Source organism: Capsella rubella, unplaced genomic scaffold (assembly GCF_000375325.1).
Source record: "Capsella rubella cultivar Monte Gargano unplaced genomic scaffold, Caprub1_0 scaffold_3, whole genome shotgun sequence".
In the NCBI taxonomy this organism is placed as follows: domain Eukaryota; kingdom Viridiplantae; phylum Streptophyta; class Magnoliopsida; order Brassicales; family Brassicaceae; genus Capsella; species Capsella rubella.
Window position 1 is genome coordinate 5,669,352 of NW_006238921.1, and position 18,868 is coordinate 5,688,219.

Consider the following 18,868-nt stretch of genomic DNA (forward strand, 5'->3'; position numbering starts at 1 on the left):
GTGTTGGGTCCTCTAAACTGTCGAGGCCATGGAGATTAATTAATTTCAAAATCTTTTGACCTTTGAGCCTGACAAGTTTGGTTTATTGTATTCATCGCCAAACACGTTGCACAGAGTTGAGTTGGTGAAGTGCAAATCTCATCATACCACTAATATAAAATAATATGATCAATTTACTCTTAACGTTCAAAATCTAATATCGATAAGTATCATTTACTAAAAGAAAGATTAATCGAAGCCAAAGTCAATCTCCTAGCTAGTGTTTGAAGTAAAAGAAACAATATGTAGACAGCTATATATACTTTAATACTTATATGATGTATCTATATAGTTAGCTTTGACCCTCAATATTGGGGTGAATCGAGTCGAGATTAGTACGCTCGTAGTATCCTAGTGTTTGGTTATAAAGAGTACATATCTTTTGAGTTTAAATTAAACAGCATTTTAAGAATGTTAATAGTGAAAAATACATATATGTTCCTATACAAAAATAAAGAACACACATGCATGACGACATATCTACGGGTCACGAAAGAAGAGAAGCCGAAACACGAAAGGCCACAAAAACCAAATGGTGGTAATTAACTGGTAATTCAATTGTCAGTATTCTATTAGCCAAGGTCCAAGGTTAGTAACTTAACTGGTAATTGATTATTTTGGATATATAATTTGAAAAAAAATACAGTAGTCATTGTAGACACAGTAACTTTTTCTAAAAATTGTAACCTTTGTTGATTAACTGTTTTCTCAAAATCCTTTTCTACTACTATAATAAAATAGATTGCTCTATCAATTACTGAAGGAAATCTAATATAGATTACTTTCCTTGAAATTGATTTTAAGGATTTTCAGCTTTTATGTTATAAGTACAATTAGTTGGTTATCTAATATTCATGAAATAATATTATCATATTTACACACCCATAACAGAACCAAGCTGGTCACCAAATCCATATATCGTATATAGCTAGTGGCATATCAGAAACCAAGCTGGTCACCAAATACAGTTGTTTCACCTTATATAAAAAAAATTTGGTGTCAAAATAATAATATACAGTATAAATTATTTTATTAAATATACACACAGACGTAGATATATGGTGAAGTATTTTTGATATATTGACCAAACTTTATATACAGCAGTCCTAAGGTTTCTCAAGACGACACACAACTTGCTCCTTTGTTAATTTCATACATGAGTCAATTTTTGAGGGCTTACGAGAGACTTGTTAAGTCTAACTTTTGAGTCTTTTGACCAATTGCTTACTTCTTTTAGACCACAATGTTAGTAAGTACACTGACTTCCAATTATTTTTGAAGCTGAGGATAAATTTGATTTTTCATATGTATTCCTTACGGTACATAACAAATTAAATAGTAAAATAGAGTATTTATTTTTCAAAAATCAACCTAATTTTCTAACTTAAAGTACATGCATACTGCTTTTTTTGTTCTTGTCTAGTATACACACCACATATATAATCCAACCCTATAATTCTTAGATCACAAATAACTTTTTAATAGCAAGCGAGTGTGAATAAGATAAAAATTTCAAGAATTTCTGTTTAAAAACATAAGTTTGGAATATAAATAGTTTTAGAGCTGCTTTATAAAGTTAAGTGTAATACCATACATCAAACAATTTGTATTTTTTTTTTTTCAAAGTTCCATTTGTCACGGCAGTTAACACGACGCATGTAATGTCTTAAAACCAAAAAAAAAGCAAAAAAAAATAAACATTTTATATTTAATTATTACTGTTGTTAAAGAAACGAGTATTGTACTATAGTTTAAGGGAAAATCCCAAAAATAGTAAAAAATAATTCCCTAGTTCACCAGATTTCGTATAGATAATATTTGTTAAACAAAACAGAGAAACTAATACACATGTCCTTGCTCTCACCCACTCAACCCTCAGATTCCTCACGCTTTCTTTTTGTTTTCCGAAATATTTTCTTTGGCTACACCAAATCAAAACTGCATTAATAAACAAAAGCCTTCTTCTCCTCTCCCTCTCTCTCTCTCGCCAATTCCCAAAAATCCCTCCAACAAAAACAAATGGAGACATTGTCGAGAAGCCTAAGTAGGAGCTTGGGAGATCTGTTAGCTAGTCATAGTACCAGCCATTTCTCTAGGAGAAGCGGTTCAACCATCAATGATCACGACGAGGAAGCTCTTAAATGGGCAGCTCTCGAGAAACTCCCAACTTTTACTCGTCTTCGTACCACTATCATTCATCCTCATGAAGATCTCGTCGACGTCACTAAGCTCGGAGTTGATGATCGCCAGAAGTTCATCGATTCTATCTTCAATGCCACTGACGAAGATAACGAGAAGTTCTTGAAAAAATTCAAGAATCGAATCGACAGGTGAAGTAAATATATTATAATTCTAGATTTTTGGTCCGACTGTTTTTGTTAGGCATGCAACCAATCAATTAGCATTTTGCAAAGTGTTTTTTGTTTTTTTTCTCATCCATTTAGCAAAGTGTTTTTTTTTTTTTTTGATAATACAAAATTGGTGGGAGTCGAGAACAAAAATTTTTTAAAAAGAAACGTCGACAGCAGGGTTCGAACCTGCGCGGGCGAAGCCCAATAGATTTCAAGTCTATCTCCTTAACCACTCGGACATATCGACTGTTTGATTAATTTAACAACTTAAAATATATTTCCTTAAGTGTTGCGATGTTTTATTTCTCTTAATACATGCAAGATCCTCAACTCTTGTTTAAAATCTTCATGCAGCATAGTTTTTTTTTTGTGATTCTGTTTTTGGAATTTGTACTTTTTATCTTCTTTAATGTGATGTTTCTAACATTTATGGCAGGGTGGGAATAAAGCTACCGACAGTGGAAGTGAGATTCGAGAAAGTAACGATAGAGGCCAATTGTCACATAGGAAAAAGAGCTCTTCCCACATTACCTAACGTTGCTTTAAACATCGCAGAGAGCGGTCTTCGTTTGCTTGGTTTTAACTTTACAGGAACCACTAAAGTCACTATCCTTAGAGACGTCTCCGGTATTATCAAACCTTCTAGGTAAAATTTGAAACTTCAAAGACTTGCTTTCACATTATTTCGATGTTGATTTTATATAATGTATGCTTTTGGTGGGTTGCAGAATGACACTTTTATTAGGTCCACCATCATCAGGGAAAACAACTCTTTTGTTGGCGTTAGCAGGAAAATTAGACCCAAGCTTAAAGGTTAATTAAAATTACACATATTATTAGTTAACAAATTTCTCTAATATAGAAAAAAAAAATAGTTGCATCAGCAAATGGAATTAAATGAAAATGGACAGGTCGCAGGGAGAGTAACGTACAATGGCCATGGGTTAAACGAGTTTGTGCCACAGAAAACATCAGCATACATAAGCCAAAATGATGTTCACATAGGAGTCATGACTGTCCAAGAAACTCTTGACTTTTCTGCTAGATGTCAAGGAGTTGGCACTAGATACGGTAATTATTATTTTTCAATTTTGTATGAGCTGGTTATATTAATCGATCGATTTATCATATTAAGAGAACTATGTTGTGATGCTATAGATTTGTTAAGTGAGCTGGTGAGGAGAGAGAAGGACGCAGGGATATTGCCGGAACCGGAAGTGGATCTTTTCATGAAGTCCATCGCAGCTGGCGATGTCAAGAGCAGTCTCATCACAGACTACACTCTCAGAGTAATGATTTCACTTCAACATATATAGTGCGATTTTGTCGAAAACAGTATATAGATTTAACCGTGTAAGGTTCCAAAGCTAATTTTTCACCTACTAAAGTGATGAACATTCTTATAATTAGTGCTAGTGTAGAGTAGGATAATTTTTTTGCATAATTTCATAAGTTAATTAAGTACGAAATTTTGAAACCTTCTAACCAAAAAAAGACGTGCCACAAAATATGAGCGAAAGAGATATATGTGTTTTTGTGAAATGATATGGTATTTGTTTTAGCCTAAATATTTTGATCCACTAACAACTTAGTATAAGATAGATGCATGCATCCAACTCACGCCATTAGTGGATACATTGAGATTCACCTACTCCCAACTTTTCACCTAAAAGTCATGATGACTCTTTTCATTTTTCACTGAACAACCCCAATAGTGAACATTTGAGTCTAATTTGGTTTGGCAACTTGGGGTAATTATTGGATTTTTTTTCTTCATCAGATATTAGGACTTGACATATGCAAAGATACGGTGGTCGGAGACGAGATGGTTAGAGGAATCTCTGGTGGTCAAAAGAAAAGAGTCACAACAGGTTCCCTTTAACTTTCTCTGTTCGTCAACTATCCATGTTAACTTCATGAGCCGCGAGTCACACGATTACAACTTTTTTTTTCTTTTTCCTTGAAAATTAAAAAATAAACAGGAGAGATGATAGTAGGACCAACAAAGACATTGTTCATGGACGAGATATCTACAGGTCTAGACAGTTCAACAACGTACCAAATAGTGAAATGCCTTCAAGAGGTTGTTCGGTTCACAGACGCAACAATTCTCATGTCTTTACTACAACCAGCTCCTGAAACGTTCGAGCTTTTCGATGACATCATTCTTTTGTCCGAGGGTCAGATCGTGTACCAAGGTCCACGTGATCATGTTCTTGCCTTCTTTGAGACTTGCGGTTTCAAGTGTCCCGACCGCAAAGGCACTGCTGATTTCTTGCAAGAGGTCAATATATATCTTATCTTTTTTTTTTTCACTCTTACCTAATTCTTATTATTACTTGACCTAGAATTGATATATAGTGAAGTTTTACTTAACTAGGCAATGCACAATTTATATGAGTTTAGTTAAAATTTAGTATTAAAGTATGAGATTAGATTTGTTGCATGTGAGTTTAATTGAAGATATATTGTTAAAAAAAAAATAAACATGATCAATAAAGAAATAGTGAAATCACTTATATTATTACATATGACTCTTATTTTAATTATTATTATATAGAAGAAAATTAATCTAATCCACTTGCCTTGGTAAACAGGTAACTTCAAAGAAAGACCAAGAACAGTATTGGGCAGACACGACGAAACCATACAGTTACTTTCCTGTCTCCGAATTCTCCAAACGGTTCAGAACCTTCCATGTCGGAGCGAATCTTGAAAAAGATCTATCTGTCCCATACGACAGATTGAAATCACACCCTGCTTCTCTCGTCTTTAACAAACACTCTGTTCCCAAATCTCAACTCTTCAAGATCTGTTGGGACAGAGAATTGCTTCTCATGAAACGTAACTCTTTCTTCTACGTTTTTAAGACCGTTCAGATTATTATGGTGGCCTTGATTGCATCCACCGTGTACCTGAGGACGGAGATGGGTACAAAGAACGAGAGTGATGGAGCAGTCTACGTTGGTGCGTTGATGTTCTCCATGATCGTTAACATGTTTAATGGATTCACGGAGCTTGCTTTGATGATTCAAAGACTTCCCGTGTTCTACAAGCAACGAGACCTTTTGTTTCATCCATCTTGGACCTTCACTCTCCCAACGTTTCTCCTAGGGATTCCTATCTCCATCTTCGAATCCGTTGTTTGGGTTACCATTACTTATTACTTTATCGGATTTGCTCCAGAATTCAGCAGGTGAAGATGGTTCTTGAACCAGCAACAAGTTACATTGTCAGCTTCTTGTCAACTTAATTAATCTATGTTTTTCTTTTTTGGCAGGTTTTTGAAGCATTTGTTGGTGATATTTCTGACACAGCAGATGGCTGGTAGTATATTTCGATTCATTGCGGCAACTTGCAGATCGATGATTCTTGCTAATACGGGAGGGTCTCTAGTTATCCTCCTACTCTTCATGCTTGGAGGGTTCACTGTTACTAGAGGTTATATTATATACTCTGTACATTATTTATAAAAAAAACACTAACAAACTGATTTCTACAAATATATAGTTCTCTTTATATTTGGATGATGGTTAACAGGTGACATTCCTATATGGTGGAGATGGGCTTACTGGGTTTCACCAATGGCTTACACTTACGAGGCTCTAACTGTAAATGAAATGTTAGCTCCTAGATGGATGAATCAACCGGTATACTCCTACTACCTATCTTTCTGCCAACAACAACTTCATTTTTACTCGAATTATTAATCAGGCAACACCCTTTTTGTTTTCCTTGCAGTCTTCTGATAACTCAACAACGCTAGGGTTGGCTGTTCTTAAGATTTTCGATATTTTCACGGATCCAAACTGGTACTGGATCGGAGTAGGAGTCATTCTAACGTTTACGGTTCTCTTCAACATCCTCGTTACCCTCGCTCTGACATATCTTAACCGTAAGTACACTTACATTGATTGATTTATCATTTTTTTTTTTTTTCTATTAGGCTTACATATCTACAATAACTTTAGACCTAAACGTTGTACATAACAAACATGGGAAACTTCACTCATAGCCTATAATTGGTTATGGTATGGAAACACATGAGTGTTGACATTTCTTCTTAACCTAATTATAACATTATGTTTCATTGATACACTAGCACTTGACAAAGCACAAGCCGCTATTTCAAAAGAAAATGAACAAGAAAACAGAACAGAGAATGGCTCGACGAATAAGAGCTTTTACGCGAAAAGAGGAATGGTTCTACCCTTTACCCCTCTCACAATGTCTTTTGATAATGTCAACTACTACGTCGACATGCCTAAGGTAACACCAAATCCAAAACACCAAAATCCTTGTCACAGTAAGTGTGTTGACACAAAACCGATAATGATATTTAAACAGGAAATGAAGGAACAAGGAGTTTCCAGTGATAAGCTTCAGCTACTAAGGGAAGTGACAGGGGCCTTTAGGCCAGGGGTATTAACAGCTTTGATGGGAGTTAGTGGAGCTGGTAAGACCACTTTAATGGATGTTTTGGCTGGCCGAAAAACCGGTGGATACGTCGAAGGAGACATCAGAATCTCTGGTTTCCCTAAAAGACAAGAAACCTTTGCAAGAATCTCTGGTTATTGTGAACAGAACGACATCCACTCACCGCAAGTCACTGTCAAAGAGTCTCTCATCTACTCTGCTTTCCTTCGTCTCCCTAAAGAAGTCACTAAAGATGAGAAACTAGTAATACTTCTTGCTTTTAACTTCACACCATTATGAGATAATATTCTCAAGCCAAAGGCTAACGCATATGCTCACTTTTGTAGAGATTTGTGGATGAAGTGATGGATCTAGTAGAGCTAGAGAGCCTAAAAGATGCGATTGTGGGGCTTCCAGGGATTACAGGGTTATCAACAGAGCAGAGGAAGAGACTTACAATTGCAGTGGAGTTAGTGGCGAATCCATCCATAATCTTCATGGATGAGCCGACCTCTGGTCTTGACGCCAGAGCTGCAGCCATTGTGATGAGGACGGTGAGAAACACAGTTGACACAGGACGAACTGTGGTATGCACAATCCACCAACCTAGCATTGATATCTTTGAAGCTTTTGATGAACTTCTTCTTTTGAAGAGAGGAGGACAAGTCATATACGCTGGTCCTTTAGGTCAAAACTCCCACAAGATTATCGAATATTTCCAGGTCAGATTCTACATTCAACATATGGATATTAACATGTAAGAACGTTCATGATTATTAGTACTCTTTTGAAAAACGGCAGGCGATTGATGGAGTTCCAAAGATAAAAGACAAGTATAATCCGGCTACATGGATGCTAGAAGTGAGCTCAATGGCTGCAGAAGCAAAACTTGACATAGATTTTGCTGAGCATTACAAAACATCATCCTTACATCAGTAAGTCAAACCCAATATTCAAAGCTAAGGTCATCCCCAATCTTTATACTTAATTAGAATTGTTCTTGGTGTAGACAAAACAAGAATCTTGTAAAGGAACTAAGCACACCACCAAATGGAGCAACCGATCTCTATTTCTCTACGCAGTTTTCACAATCATCTTTAGGACAATTCAAGTCTTGTTTGTGGAAGCAGTGGATAACTTATTGGAGAACTCCTGACTACAATCTAGCAAGATTTTTCTTTACATTGGCTTCAGCAGTCTTGATTGGATCAATTTTCTGGAAAGTTGGCACAAAAAGGTTTGTTCAATGAATAGAATCGAGTACAGACCTGAAATTTAGTATTAGCGTTCATACTTACATTGACTCTTCTTTTACAAACAGGGACAATGCAAGTGATCTTACAAAGGTTATTGGAGCAATGTACTCTGCAGTTTTATTCGTGGGCGTAAATAATTCTTCATCTGTCCAACCGCTAATAGCAGTGGAGCGAACTGTATTCTATAGAGAAAGAGCTGCTGAAATGTACTCTGCTTTACCTTATGCCCTAGCACAGGTGAGATTAAAGTAAAACCCTTTTAGTTACTTGACCAACAAGATACCTTGACGACTAGTAAGTCATTAGTAACGCACTCTCTAACAAAAACATTTCAATGGTTTCAGGTGGTATGCGAAATACCGTATGTACTGATCCAAACTACATATTATACTCTAATTATATACGCAATGCTCTGTTTCGAATGGACTGTCGCCAAGTTCTCTTGGTTTTTCTTCGTATCATTCATCTCCTTCCTCTACTTCACATACTATGGGATGATGACAGTTGCCCTAACCCCGAACCAGCAAGTCGCAGCCGTTTTTGCCGGAGCTTTCTACGGACTTTTCAACCTATTTTCTGGTTTTCTCATCCCTAGACCGGTTAGTTTGGTTGCTTTTTTTGGCAAGAAATCTAAAATCCTAAAGGGCTTTTTAAAATTCTATCATGTAAGTTGGTTTATTGTTCTCCTGCAGAGAATTCCAAAATGGTGGATATGGTATTACTGGATATGTCCAGTGGCTTGGACAGTGTACGGTTTGATTGTTTCGCAGTATGGGGACGTGGAGGATACGATAAAAGTTCCGGGTATGGCAACTGATCCGACGATAAAGTGGTACATTGAGAGCAACTATGGATACGACGCAGATTTCATGGTCCCGATTGCTACCGTGTTAGTTGGCTTTACTCTCTTTTTCGCCTTTATGTTTGCTTTCGGCATAAGGACGCTCAATTTCCAACAACGGTAAGAGTGTTAGTCGCCGGAAAGCCTTGGCGTGAAGAAGAAACAAATGTAAAAATAGGGTTAATGTATGGATACACGATATTATAGTTTGTGATTGATCGATGCCTTATGAATTAGTACGTGTACAATATATAGATACAACACAATGGAATCTGGGGTAGAACTTAAGCTCTAAACTTCATGTATGATGTGATGTATATATCCTAACAGTTAAAACATTGATCATAACAACGATGAGCTTGTTAAGGTTTCAAAACAATGTGCGCTCTACACATAAGACATGTTTCTCTCTACTTGTTAGTAGATCAAAAGAGAAAATGAGTAATTTATTGCGTTTTGGGCTAAATTTAGTTTTAAATAATACTATTCTCTCATTGCTTAGTTGAATAACAAGGATGAATTATGAAAAGCTTGGTCACATCTCAATCACATTTTCGTGCTAGATAAAGAACTTAGACCAACATTAACAATGAGTTTTAGAGAGTATGTTAGGGTATTAAGGTTATAAAAATAAATCAAAATTGATTAATTTTACTAAGATACTTGAGTTGGGTATGTTGGAGAAGGATTTTTTTTGTGGGTTAAGAGACGCCACGTGGCGCAATCGGATTGGGTAAGTTTTTTTTTTTAATTTTTTAATATTTTAATTTTTTTTGGAGAATGATTCTTTTGGTGGGTTATGACATTATAATTTTTTTTAATAAAAATTTTTTTAATTTTTTTTGTAAACCATTTATTATGACATTACTATAATTTCTATGAATTGGGTAAGTTGATAATTATATTATGACATAACAATTTTTAAATTTAACTATGAATTTGATGAATCGATGTTAAGAAAAACCCAATAAAATTAGCCATACATGAAAAACACAAGTCAATTTTCTTATATTACAAATTATAAATTTATTTAATTTTAAAAAAAAATCTAAGATACCCAACTTAAGATCCTACCAATAAAGACATCTCAAAACTAAAAACAAAATAAAAACTCTTAAACTCTACTTTTTCAAATTTAATAATACTAACATACCCTAACTAACATCCTTCCTATAATGTTGCTCTTACACATAGTTTATATGTGTGTATTACGGCTTTGTGGTGGTATATATGACTTTAAATATAAACCACTTGTCTCATCTTCATATTCAAAACGTGTATCTTGTAAGAACACGTGCTTCGTCTTATTATGGATAGATCGCGTAAACAAGTGGATTGAAATAAAAGCAATAGTTTAATAATGCGTTTTGGGACAGATTTAGGTTTAAATAATGTTATCTTCACATCTTCATTTTTATTTCGTTATCTTTGGTTACAAGAACTGAATTTGTCGGTACCATTGTTTATATTTTTTAAAATTATCCTCCATCTATATATAAAAATAAACTCATTGTTTGTCATCATAAAATTTTAAAGGAAGAAAAAAAAAGTTTCCAGGTAAGATAAAAGGATAACATAAAAGCTTATAATAGTAATAAAAAAAAACACGAATTCAACGTACGATCCAGCACAATCCTCTCATCTTTGAAATAAGGAAATACCGAAACTAGCCTTAAGTTCTTCTTTTCCATAAGAAATCAAAACCAAGTCCTCCTCATCTTTTTGTTTTGTTTTGTTTTTTAATTTCCATGGTTGCAATTATCTCTATCTAAAACAATCTTATTGAGTTTGTGTATACGCATTTATTACCAAAAAGGTTCTCTCTTTTGTGTGTTTGTTCGTTTGTGTTGTTGTTGTGCGAATGACTCGTCGGTGTTCGCATTGTAGCAACAATGGACACAACTCACGCACGTGTCCTACGCGTGGTGGTGGTGGCACATGCGGTGGAGGAGGGGGAGGGTCTTGCTCCTCCTCCGCCGTGAAGCTATTCGGCGTCAGGTTAACGGATGGGTCGATTATAAAAAAGAGTGCGAGTATGGGTAATCTCTCGGCATTGGCTGTTGCGGCGGCGGCGGCGACGCACCACCGTTTATCTCCGTCGTCTCCTTTAGCGACGTCTAATCATAACGATTCGCCGTTATCGGATCATGCGCGGTACTCTAGTTTGCATCATAACGAAGGGTATCTATCTGATGATCCTGCTCATGGTTCTGGGTCTAGTCACCGTCGTGGAGAGAGGAAGCGAGGTAAAGGACACGACTTTACGTGTTTGAATCTTTTTCATTTTTGTTAATGTGAGAGAGTCTGGTTTCGTCTGATTGCAAATTGATTGCAAAGTTTTGAACTTTGGAATTGTAACAGCTCTAAAGGTTTATCCTTTTTGAAATTGCTAGTGATTAATGGGTTATTGCAGGAATTGAATGGTTTTAGATCTTACCGGTTAGTGGAATTGTTGGATTATTTAAATTCTCTGTTTGGTCTTGGATGGTTATCAAATTTGTGGATCATATTATTGAATTTTAAGTGTATGGTCATATGTGTTTGAAGATGAATGGTTGAATGCTCTTAAATGTGACAATGTTATAATTGGGTTATAGGTGTTCCTTGGACTGAGGAAGAACACAGACTATTCTTAGTCGGTCTTCAGAAACTTGGGAAAGGAGATTGGCGCGGTATTTCAAGAAACTATGTAACTTCAAGAACTCCTACACAAGTGGCTAGTCACGCTCAAAAGTATTTCATTCGCCATACGAGTTCCAGCCGCAGGAAAAGACGGTCTAGCCTCTTTGACATGGTTACAGATGAAATGGTTTGTACCATCATCATCATCTCTTTGTGATTTCTGTTACTCTATTATTTGGGAGACTTGTATTGAGTATCTACTCTGTTTTGGTGCCTTTAGGTTACCGATTCATCGCCAACACAAGAAGACCAAAACGTGAACCGTTCTTCTCCAAGCAAGGAACCCGAGAACAAAAGTTACCTTCCTTCACTAGAGCTCTCACTCAATAATACAATGGAACCTGAAGCGGTCATAGCCACGGCGCCACCACAGGAAAAACCTGAAGAAGCTATAGAACCATCGAACGGGGTTTCACCAATGCTAGTCCCGGGAGGTTTCTTTCCTCCTTGCTTTCCAGTCACTTACACGATTTGGCTCCCTGCAACGTCCACATCACTCCAGGGAACAGAACATGCTTTAGAAGCTGAGACTTCTTCTCAGCAGCATCAGGTCCTAAAACCAAAACCAGAATTTGCTAAAGAACGGGTGAACATGGACGAGCTGGTTGGTATGTCTCAGCTTAGCATAGGAATGGCGACAAAACATGAAACGGAAACTTCACCTTCTCCTTCCCCGCTGTCATTGAAACTAGAGCCCTCAAGGCCATCGGCGTTTCACTCAAATGGCTCGGTTAGTGGTGCGGATTTGAGTAAAGGCAACAGCGCAATCCAGGCTATCTGAAAAATCTTTGTTAGTTGTGTTGAAGAATGAAGAAGACCGGATTAAACCAGAGGATGTTCCTGGTTTAGGACGAAACAAACCAAGCTTTGAGCCGTTAGAGAGAGAACAAGTTACTTCTTACCAAAGGAAACAAAAAAAAAAACAGAGCAAACTGTAACAACAGACTTACCAAACAGTCAAACACAACATTTCTCAGCATCACGTCATACTTACATAAGATAAGCGTAACATATACAGTTTTACCCCTGAATTAATTTTAATATTTATGGCATACTTATTTATTATTTAGAGATTTAGACAATAAGAAAATGTTACAAAATCATAAATTTATTGCTACCGTTCAACCATATCTACTGTTAAATGTTCGAGTCGAACATTAAAATGGATATAAACAGAAAAGATAGGAGGCATTTGTTCTTTGGTGTGAAGCTGCTTTCAGAAATGGCAGCACAAATCAAATCAGGGAGTAGAATCAATGCTGAGTTGGGAATAATATTTCAAGAACATGAAAAAGGGAACGTAAAGTCGAATTTTGTAAATGATTGCAATTACAGCCCCATAAGTTCCCAAAAATATATTCCAATGGAGCCACTCTCCAATGCTAAAATAGTAAAAATGTGCCAACATTTCTCCAAATGTGTGTGTATGTATTCATTCACATTATCTTCATACACCTTTTTAATAGGTTCCTTTCTTGTGCTTCAATCTACCGTCTCTTTCGTTTCTCGAACGACCAGTACGGCTCTTGTATCGGGATTATTCTTGTAATTATTATTTTACGTTTTTGAATTGATGGATCCAACATTATATCACCATTTACTGTATATCGGTAGAAGCGTTTGAGGTGGTCATTTATATACCTAACTCTATAGAATTTCACATCCTTGTATGTAAAGATAGTAAATGGTGTTGCGCGAGCCTAAATTATGTTTAGCTAAATCTAAGAATTGCGTGAGAGAACGAAGGATGAGATGTTCTTGGGTTCTAGAGACTAAACGATCACTCTACGTCTAATGAACTTCTATAAAAAAAATATTCTCTTAACTGTCTAAGGTATGTCTAAGGTATAGACGTATTAGTAGTACGTGGTCTTTAGGAATGATAAAGAACTTTTTAGACATCTACTCTAATATCTTAGGAAATCTTCCTATCTCTTTTTTTTTTTGATAAAAGGCTAAGAGTTCCTATCTCACTGAAATAATACTAAACATCTTGTCTTTATAAGATTTTTTTTAATCAACGTCAAGTGTTTCTTTATACCATTTTCACAAATTTTGATATAAGTTGCAGAATAAACCCAAAGCTAAAAATAACAACAAAAACTACAACACAAAAAAATATATATATATATATATATATATATATATATACAAACGAAAAATTCAACGAACAAAATCTTGGGAAGAAACGTCGATTCCTAAAAGAATTTTTAGTTCGTAAATCTTTCGATATGTAAATCAAACCCTCTAAAAAAATGGTCAAACGTCCTTAAATAGGATGGTTTTTTCAGTTTTGTATGTAAATAAATAGTAATGAAATTTGTTTGCTATAGTTGTCGTGGTTGTACAGCTTCATCTACAAACACGTATTCATGAAACTTCTTCGCAGTAACCATTTTGTTTGCAATTGCACCATTTTAAAAAAAAATCTGTGCACCTGTCACAAACTCAGAATTATATATATAATTGAAAAGAATTGTTTCAACTTTCAACCACGACAGCTACTCAAGACTTGATAGTATTTTCTAGTTGGGATGAGTAAATGAAATTGGATATTATTAACATGTTATGTCGGAAGACGGTTCCCTATGATTTAATGTAAACTCGGGTCTATAATTTTTGGTTTTTACTTTACTGATTTATGATTAGTCGTTATCGTCCCTATTTATTTTGGTTTTGGAAATAGTTTGTATATGATTATATATAGCTTTTTAGGATTGGGAGGAATCATGTTCATAATATCGCAGAGGTGTAATTTTATTCATGAAGGTGACAAGAGGATAAAAATATGTGTTTAGCATATACTTTATTTTAACGGGGTGATAGATGATTGAAGTTACGTCTTTCAAATAATTGGATATTGTTGAGACAAGAATGTTTTTAGTTGAGTAATCAATTAAGCACAATTATAAGAAGAGAAAAAAATCTGATTTTTGTGTCGACATTTGTGAACTTTTAACGAGTCATCTTCAGTCACGAACCAGTCAACATTGTGCCCTTTACGAAATATTTAGTTCAAATTAGGTGCTAATAGCTACTTGTTATAACTTTAGTAGGACAAATTCTCAGCATCATGTCTATCCAACAAAAAGAAAAAAAAAAAAAATCTCAAAGATAACTTTTCAAAGAATATCTATCATTTTAAAAGTCGATTATATATCTCTTAATCTTTCAATCATAGGAACTAATAGTGGAACAAGCTAACCTTCTAAAGAATCACAAGACTGATTTTTTTCTTGAATATAGGTATATAAGTTATATTATTAACCTAGTCTATAGCCTAGTTTTTTCCTAATAGTATATGAAAACTAAATCCCCTACATATTTTTTCTTAAAAACCTAAGATGGTATTCTTTAAAAAATAATTTACAGTGATTGATGCTTTTACTAATTAATTTTTGTTTATTAGAGTCTAAAAATACCCCAAATCGACTAGAATGAAAAATATCGATAATATATATATATATATATATATATATATAAAGGTGGATGTGATAATCCTTAACTTGTGAGCTAGTAAACTTAGGATGAGTTAGGTTATATTCTTAATATCATTCGAACGAATGTAAACAAAATGACATTAGGTTTAAAGACCAAGGTAAGTTAGATATGATGATCACAAGCTTTTGCATGATTTTTGCTATCTAATTTTTTGGGAAATGAAAGTATTTGTTGTTAGGAGGGGAAGGTCGGAATTAAGGAGAATAATCGAGATGAGACAGCAAGCAATAATAAAAACTTATATTCTAAACCCACTTCCACCCAAAAAAAAATATATGTACTAGACAAGTCTCTTTATGTGAGAGATTGGTTTTGGTGGGCGGAGGAATAAATAAAGCTGAAAGTTTTATTATGTAACATGACCAATCTCTCTCTCTTCTGTAATTCGATATATCTCACGATGCTTGTCTCAGAGATAGACAGAGAGAGATGGAACAAATTATGCTGTAATGATAAAAAAAAAAGATCTTTTTATGTCTTTGTGTCAATCATTTCGATCACACTTGTTATGTTCTCTGCTTTTGGTTCAGTTTTTTTTTCCTTTTTAGATACTTGTTCCTTGTTTCCAATAACAGAAATTTATGGTTTATTATTACTCGTTGGACATATGTATCTTATTCCCTTCTCTTTTCTTTTTAGTAACTTTTTTTAACAAAATAGGAGTAAAGGAGATTACAACACACGCATCAGCACAAGCCACGAGCACAAGCCACGAGCACAAGCCACGAGCACAAGCCACGAGCACAAGCCACGAGCACAAGCCACGAGCACTAGCCTTTTCCTTGGCACACAACAAACCACCCCTCCCACCAGAGCGCACACACACACACCTAGAATCGATTTTATATTTGACACACAAAAATATATCTAGTAGTCTTTTAACTTTCTTCTTATTTAGTTAATTGAAAATTTAACATCAATTTTATCCTATATATTTTTATTTTTTTGAAAAATGCTTTTTGTCCTAAATTTTTTCGATACAAAATTTAAACACATAAAGATATGTATCAAATATGCAGAACTGCATTTATTTAAGAAAATATGATAATAATAAATATGTGAATATATATATATATATATTGCTCATATGTGTTCGCTAATTTATTTTTTTGTAGCTATAAAATACGGGAAATAATAATCGATTTTACAATGCTAGTTTCACTTTCTTTTTTCAGCAACAAACAATTATCTCCCCCGACCTATTTTTAATTAGTAAACATTGTACTATGGAAAATCAAAACCTTAAAATATACCCAATTTTTTTAATGATATAGTAGAAAAATTAATATTTATTTAATAGTCAGCAATTAATCAAGACGGAAACTGTCATTTGATTTGTTGAGAATATATTTCTCTTGAACTGTATACCATTTTTAAAATTAGAACTTTTCTTTTTCACTTTCAGAAAAATTCTTGTCCAAATACATTTTATTAGTATATAATGTGCTACTATTTCCAAATATGTGTTTCGTACAGAAACAACGTTTAGCTTTTAGGTTCTAATTCGAAATTTACCTGTTTCTATGATGTAAGTATTTAAATAATAGTAAAATTAAGATATATTATGCTATTCGCCATTCATAAGATCCTTATGATTAATTTAAAATTATTTTAGAAGCATTTCAATCATGTTTTTGGGCAATAGATATATCGATCATCCACAGTGTAGTTTGTTTATTTTCGTAATTGATGGACGCTACTATTTACAATCTATATTAATTCTAGAATTCTCCTATTTAAAACTTAAACATAAACATTACTATACATAATAACTTATATATATATATATATATATATTGAGAATTAACGCATATATTTGTTATCGAAATAAGCTGATAAAATCCAATACACGTTTCCTTTTTTTTTTTGAATTATGAGAATACAGAATTCATGTTCCTTACGTTGCAGGTTCCCATCATTTTATAAATATTCTCTTAACTTTTCTACTTTTTTGGTTTGTTTTTGATGTAATATGAAATTATTTTATATTCTATCTTTCCCTATATATATCTCAGATGTCCACCGTTTCATTATTGCATTACCACACGCTTACCCAAGATAAAAACAACGAAATATTAGTTTGAGTTTTCTCACTTATTATTAAGTTTTCTCAAAATCTAAACAAAAATGCAGAGGCAGGTGGCACTCATTAAGCAGTCCCTCTTTGATCAGGTTTCTATATTCTTTTTGTTTCATTGTGTTTTTTTATTATGTATAATTAATATATTCTGAGTTTCTTACTAGTTATGAAATTTCTTATAAGAAATAGAAAAATGAATTATACAAAAGTAGCTAATATGGGAACATGCATGCAGGGATATCTCGACGAACAATTTATGGAGTTAGAAGAGCTCCAAGATGATGCGAACCCTAATTTTGTTGAAGAAGTATCCACATTATACTTCAAAGATTCAGCTCGACTGATCAATAACATTGACCAAGCTTTGTGAGTATCTTTTTCTAAACGTTTGTCTATTTTTATACAACTTTATGTTTCGGTTGTCTAATATATGCGAATTAAATATATTGACAATGCAGGGAAAGAGGATCATTTGATTTCAATCGGCTAGATAGTTACATGCATCAGTTTAAGGGAAGCAGCACCAGGTAATTTCCCACCTTAATTCTGATAGAAATGCAACGAATTCATGAGTAGTTAAAATGTGCTTAAGATTTTTAACATTTATCATTCATGTTTCAATGACAGAACTTACTTGGCTATAATATGATTAGATTTTAGCATTTTTAAACTTTAATTGTATAGTTCTCAATGCTATTACTGACGCAATGTTACATATTGTTTTTGTTTATTTTTTTGGTAGCATTGGGGCAAATAAGGTGAAGGCTGAATGCACTAAGTTTAGGGAATACTGCCGAGCTGGAAATGCTGAAGGGTACGTTCGTCCTTATAACTCTCTTAGACCACTTTCATGCGTCTAGTTTTCGATAAAATACAAAATAATGGGTTCAAAATGAAAACTACGGAGTACAAAAGTGAAGAGCTTTTGCTATATACGACGCCCTAATAAGTTCTAACTGGTGTTTCGATCACAGATGCTTGAGGACATTTCAGCAACTGAAGAAAGAACACTCGACGTTGAGAAAGAAGCTTGAACATTATTTCCAGGCAAGCCACTTTATCAATCACTTTGCTTAGGACTTATAGGGGAAGTAGTAGTAAGTAGTAGTATTTGACTATTTGCTGAAGTTAATGAAAAGTTTTGTAATGAGCAGTTGGCGAGGCAGGCGGGGCCTAAGGAGACAGCACGTAGACCCAAGTAAAGAGAGCGAGAGATAAATGAGGAATCGTCGTCAAATTTTGTAGAAAATAATAAGTACTAATAAAATTGTTCCTCTTTTTTTTTTTAATATATATTACAATGTACGTTAATAAAAGAAGGTCTTGGATTCTTATACTACTGTATTATGTTATAAATAAACGGTCCAAATTTCTCTATAATTCTTTTTCCAAATATGGAAATTCTTTCCTTAATCACATTTGCTTTTTTTTTTGTTTTTTCTTGAAAAAGAAAGAGTTTATCGTAGTTACGAATGCCTCCATTATTTTGTTGTTGTCAACATTTACGATTAACCTCGTATTCGTAGCATTTTGGTAACCAATGATAACAGGATACATAAAAGTGTGGGCAGAAAAATGCATTAATCGATTCTATAATGAATGCATATTACCTTATTCGGTTTGTTCTATAGACAGCGTCGTCCGCGACCTAAATATTTTGACCTATTCTACTTGTATCTCATCATGTAAGACAATTTGTAAT

General features: G+C 34.3%; 3 protein-coding genes and 1 non-coding gene across 4 annotated transcripts; 3 read left to right on the plus strand and 1 right to left on the minus strand.

Moving 5' to 3' along the window:
* Positions 1–1,810: 1,810 nt before the first annotated feature.
* Positions 1,811–9,254, plus strand: LOC17892000 (ABC transporter G family member 29). The gene is made up of 19 exons (XM_023785786.1): positions 1,811–2,369; positions 2,827–3,036; positions 3,119–3,203; positions 3,302–3,461; positions 3,549–3,679; positions 4,171–4,261; positions 4,373–4,674; positions 4,988–5,586; positions 5,671–5,831; positions 5,931–6,040; positions 6,132–6,285; positions 6,493–6,659; positions 6,738–7,070; positions 7,154–7,528; positions 7,608–7,741; positions 7,816–8,043; positions 8,128–8,299; positions 8,407–8,661; positions 8,755–9,254. The coding sequence occupies exons 1-19, from the start codon at positions 2,059–2,061 to the stop codon at positions 9,025–9,027; spliced, it is 4,251 nt and encodes a 1,416-aa protein (XP_023641554.1). The 5' UTR covers positions 1,811–2,058; the 3' UTR covers positions 9,028–9,254.
* Positions 2,556–2,637, minus strand: TRNAS-UGA. The gene has a single exon. It is a non-coding gene; the product is annotated as a tRNA-Ser (tRNA).
* Positions 9,255–10,593: 1,339 nt separating the features above from the next.
* On the plus strand, positions 10,594–12,637 carry LOC17892524 (transcription factor MYBS3). Its single transcript, XM_006297820.2, has 3 exons — positions 10,594–11,149; positions 11,501–11,712; positions 11,806–12,637. The coding sequence occupies exons 1-3, from the start codon at positions 10,765–10,767 to the stop codon at positions 12,364–12,366; spliced, it is 1,158 nt and encodes a 385-aa protein (XP_006297882.1). The 5' UTR covers positions 10,594–10,764; the 3' UTR covers positions 12,367–12,637.
* Positions 12,638–17,150: 4,513 nt separating this feature from the next.
* LOC17891027 (histidine-containing phosphotransfer protein 4) lies at positions 17,151–18,477 on the plus strand. The gene is made up of 6 exons (XM_006298696.2): positions 17,151–17,258; positions 17,402–17,532; positions 17,625–17,693; positions 17,909–17,980; positions 18,141–18,213; positions 18,321–18,477. Exons 1-6 carry the CDS (start codon positions 17,214–17,216, stop codon positions 18,366–18,368), a joined length of 438 nt encoding a protein of 145 aa, XP_006298758.1. The 5' UTR covers positions 17,151–17,213; the 3' UTR covers positions 18,369–18,477.
* Positions 18,478–18,868: the final 391 nt, after the last annotated feature.

Excerpts from the sequence above, each read along its gene's own strand:
- LOC17892000 (XM_023785786.1), top strand. The coding sequence starts at position 2,059 with ATGGAGACATTGTCGAGAAGCCTAAGTAGGAGCTTGGGAGATCTGTTA. Across the intron at positions 3,462-3,548 it reads AGGAGTTGGCACTAGATACG|ATTTGTTAAGTGAGCTGGTG; the intron begins GTAATTATTATT and ends GTGATGCTATAG. Across the intron at positions 8,662-8,754 it reads GTTTTCTCATCCCTAGACCG|AGAATTCCAAAATGGTGGAT; the intron begins GTTAGTTTGGTT and ends GTTCTCCTGCAG.
- LOC17892524 (XM_006297820.2), top strand. The coding sequence starts at position 10,765 with ATGACTCGTCGGTGTTCGCATTGTAGCAACAATGGACACAACTCACGC. Across the intron at positions 11,150-11,500 it reads TCGTGGAGAGAGGAAGCGAG|GTGTTCCTTGGACTGAGGAA; the intron begins GTAAAGGACACG and ends ATTGGGTTATAG. Across the intron at positions 11,713-11,805 it reads ACATGGTTACAGATGAAATG|GTTACCGATTCATCGCCAAC; the intron begins GTTTGTACCATC and ends TGGTGCCTTTAG.
- LOC17891027 (XM_006298696.2), top strand. The coding sequence starts at position 17,214 with ATGCAGAGGCAGGTGGCACTCATTAAGCAGTCCCTCTTTGATCAG. Across the intron at positions 17,533-17,624 it reads AATAACATTGACCAAGCTTT|GGAAAGAGGATCATTTGATT; the intron begins GTGAGTATCTTT and ends TTGACAATGCAG. Across the intron at positions 17,981-18,140 it reads CGAGCTGGAAATGCTGAAGG|ATGCTTGAGGACATTTCAGC; the intron begins GTACGTTCGTCC and ends TTTCGATCACAG.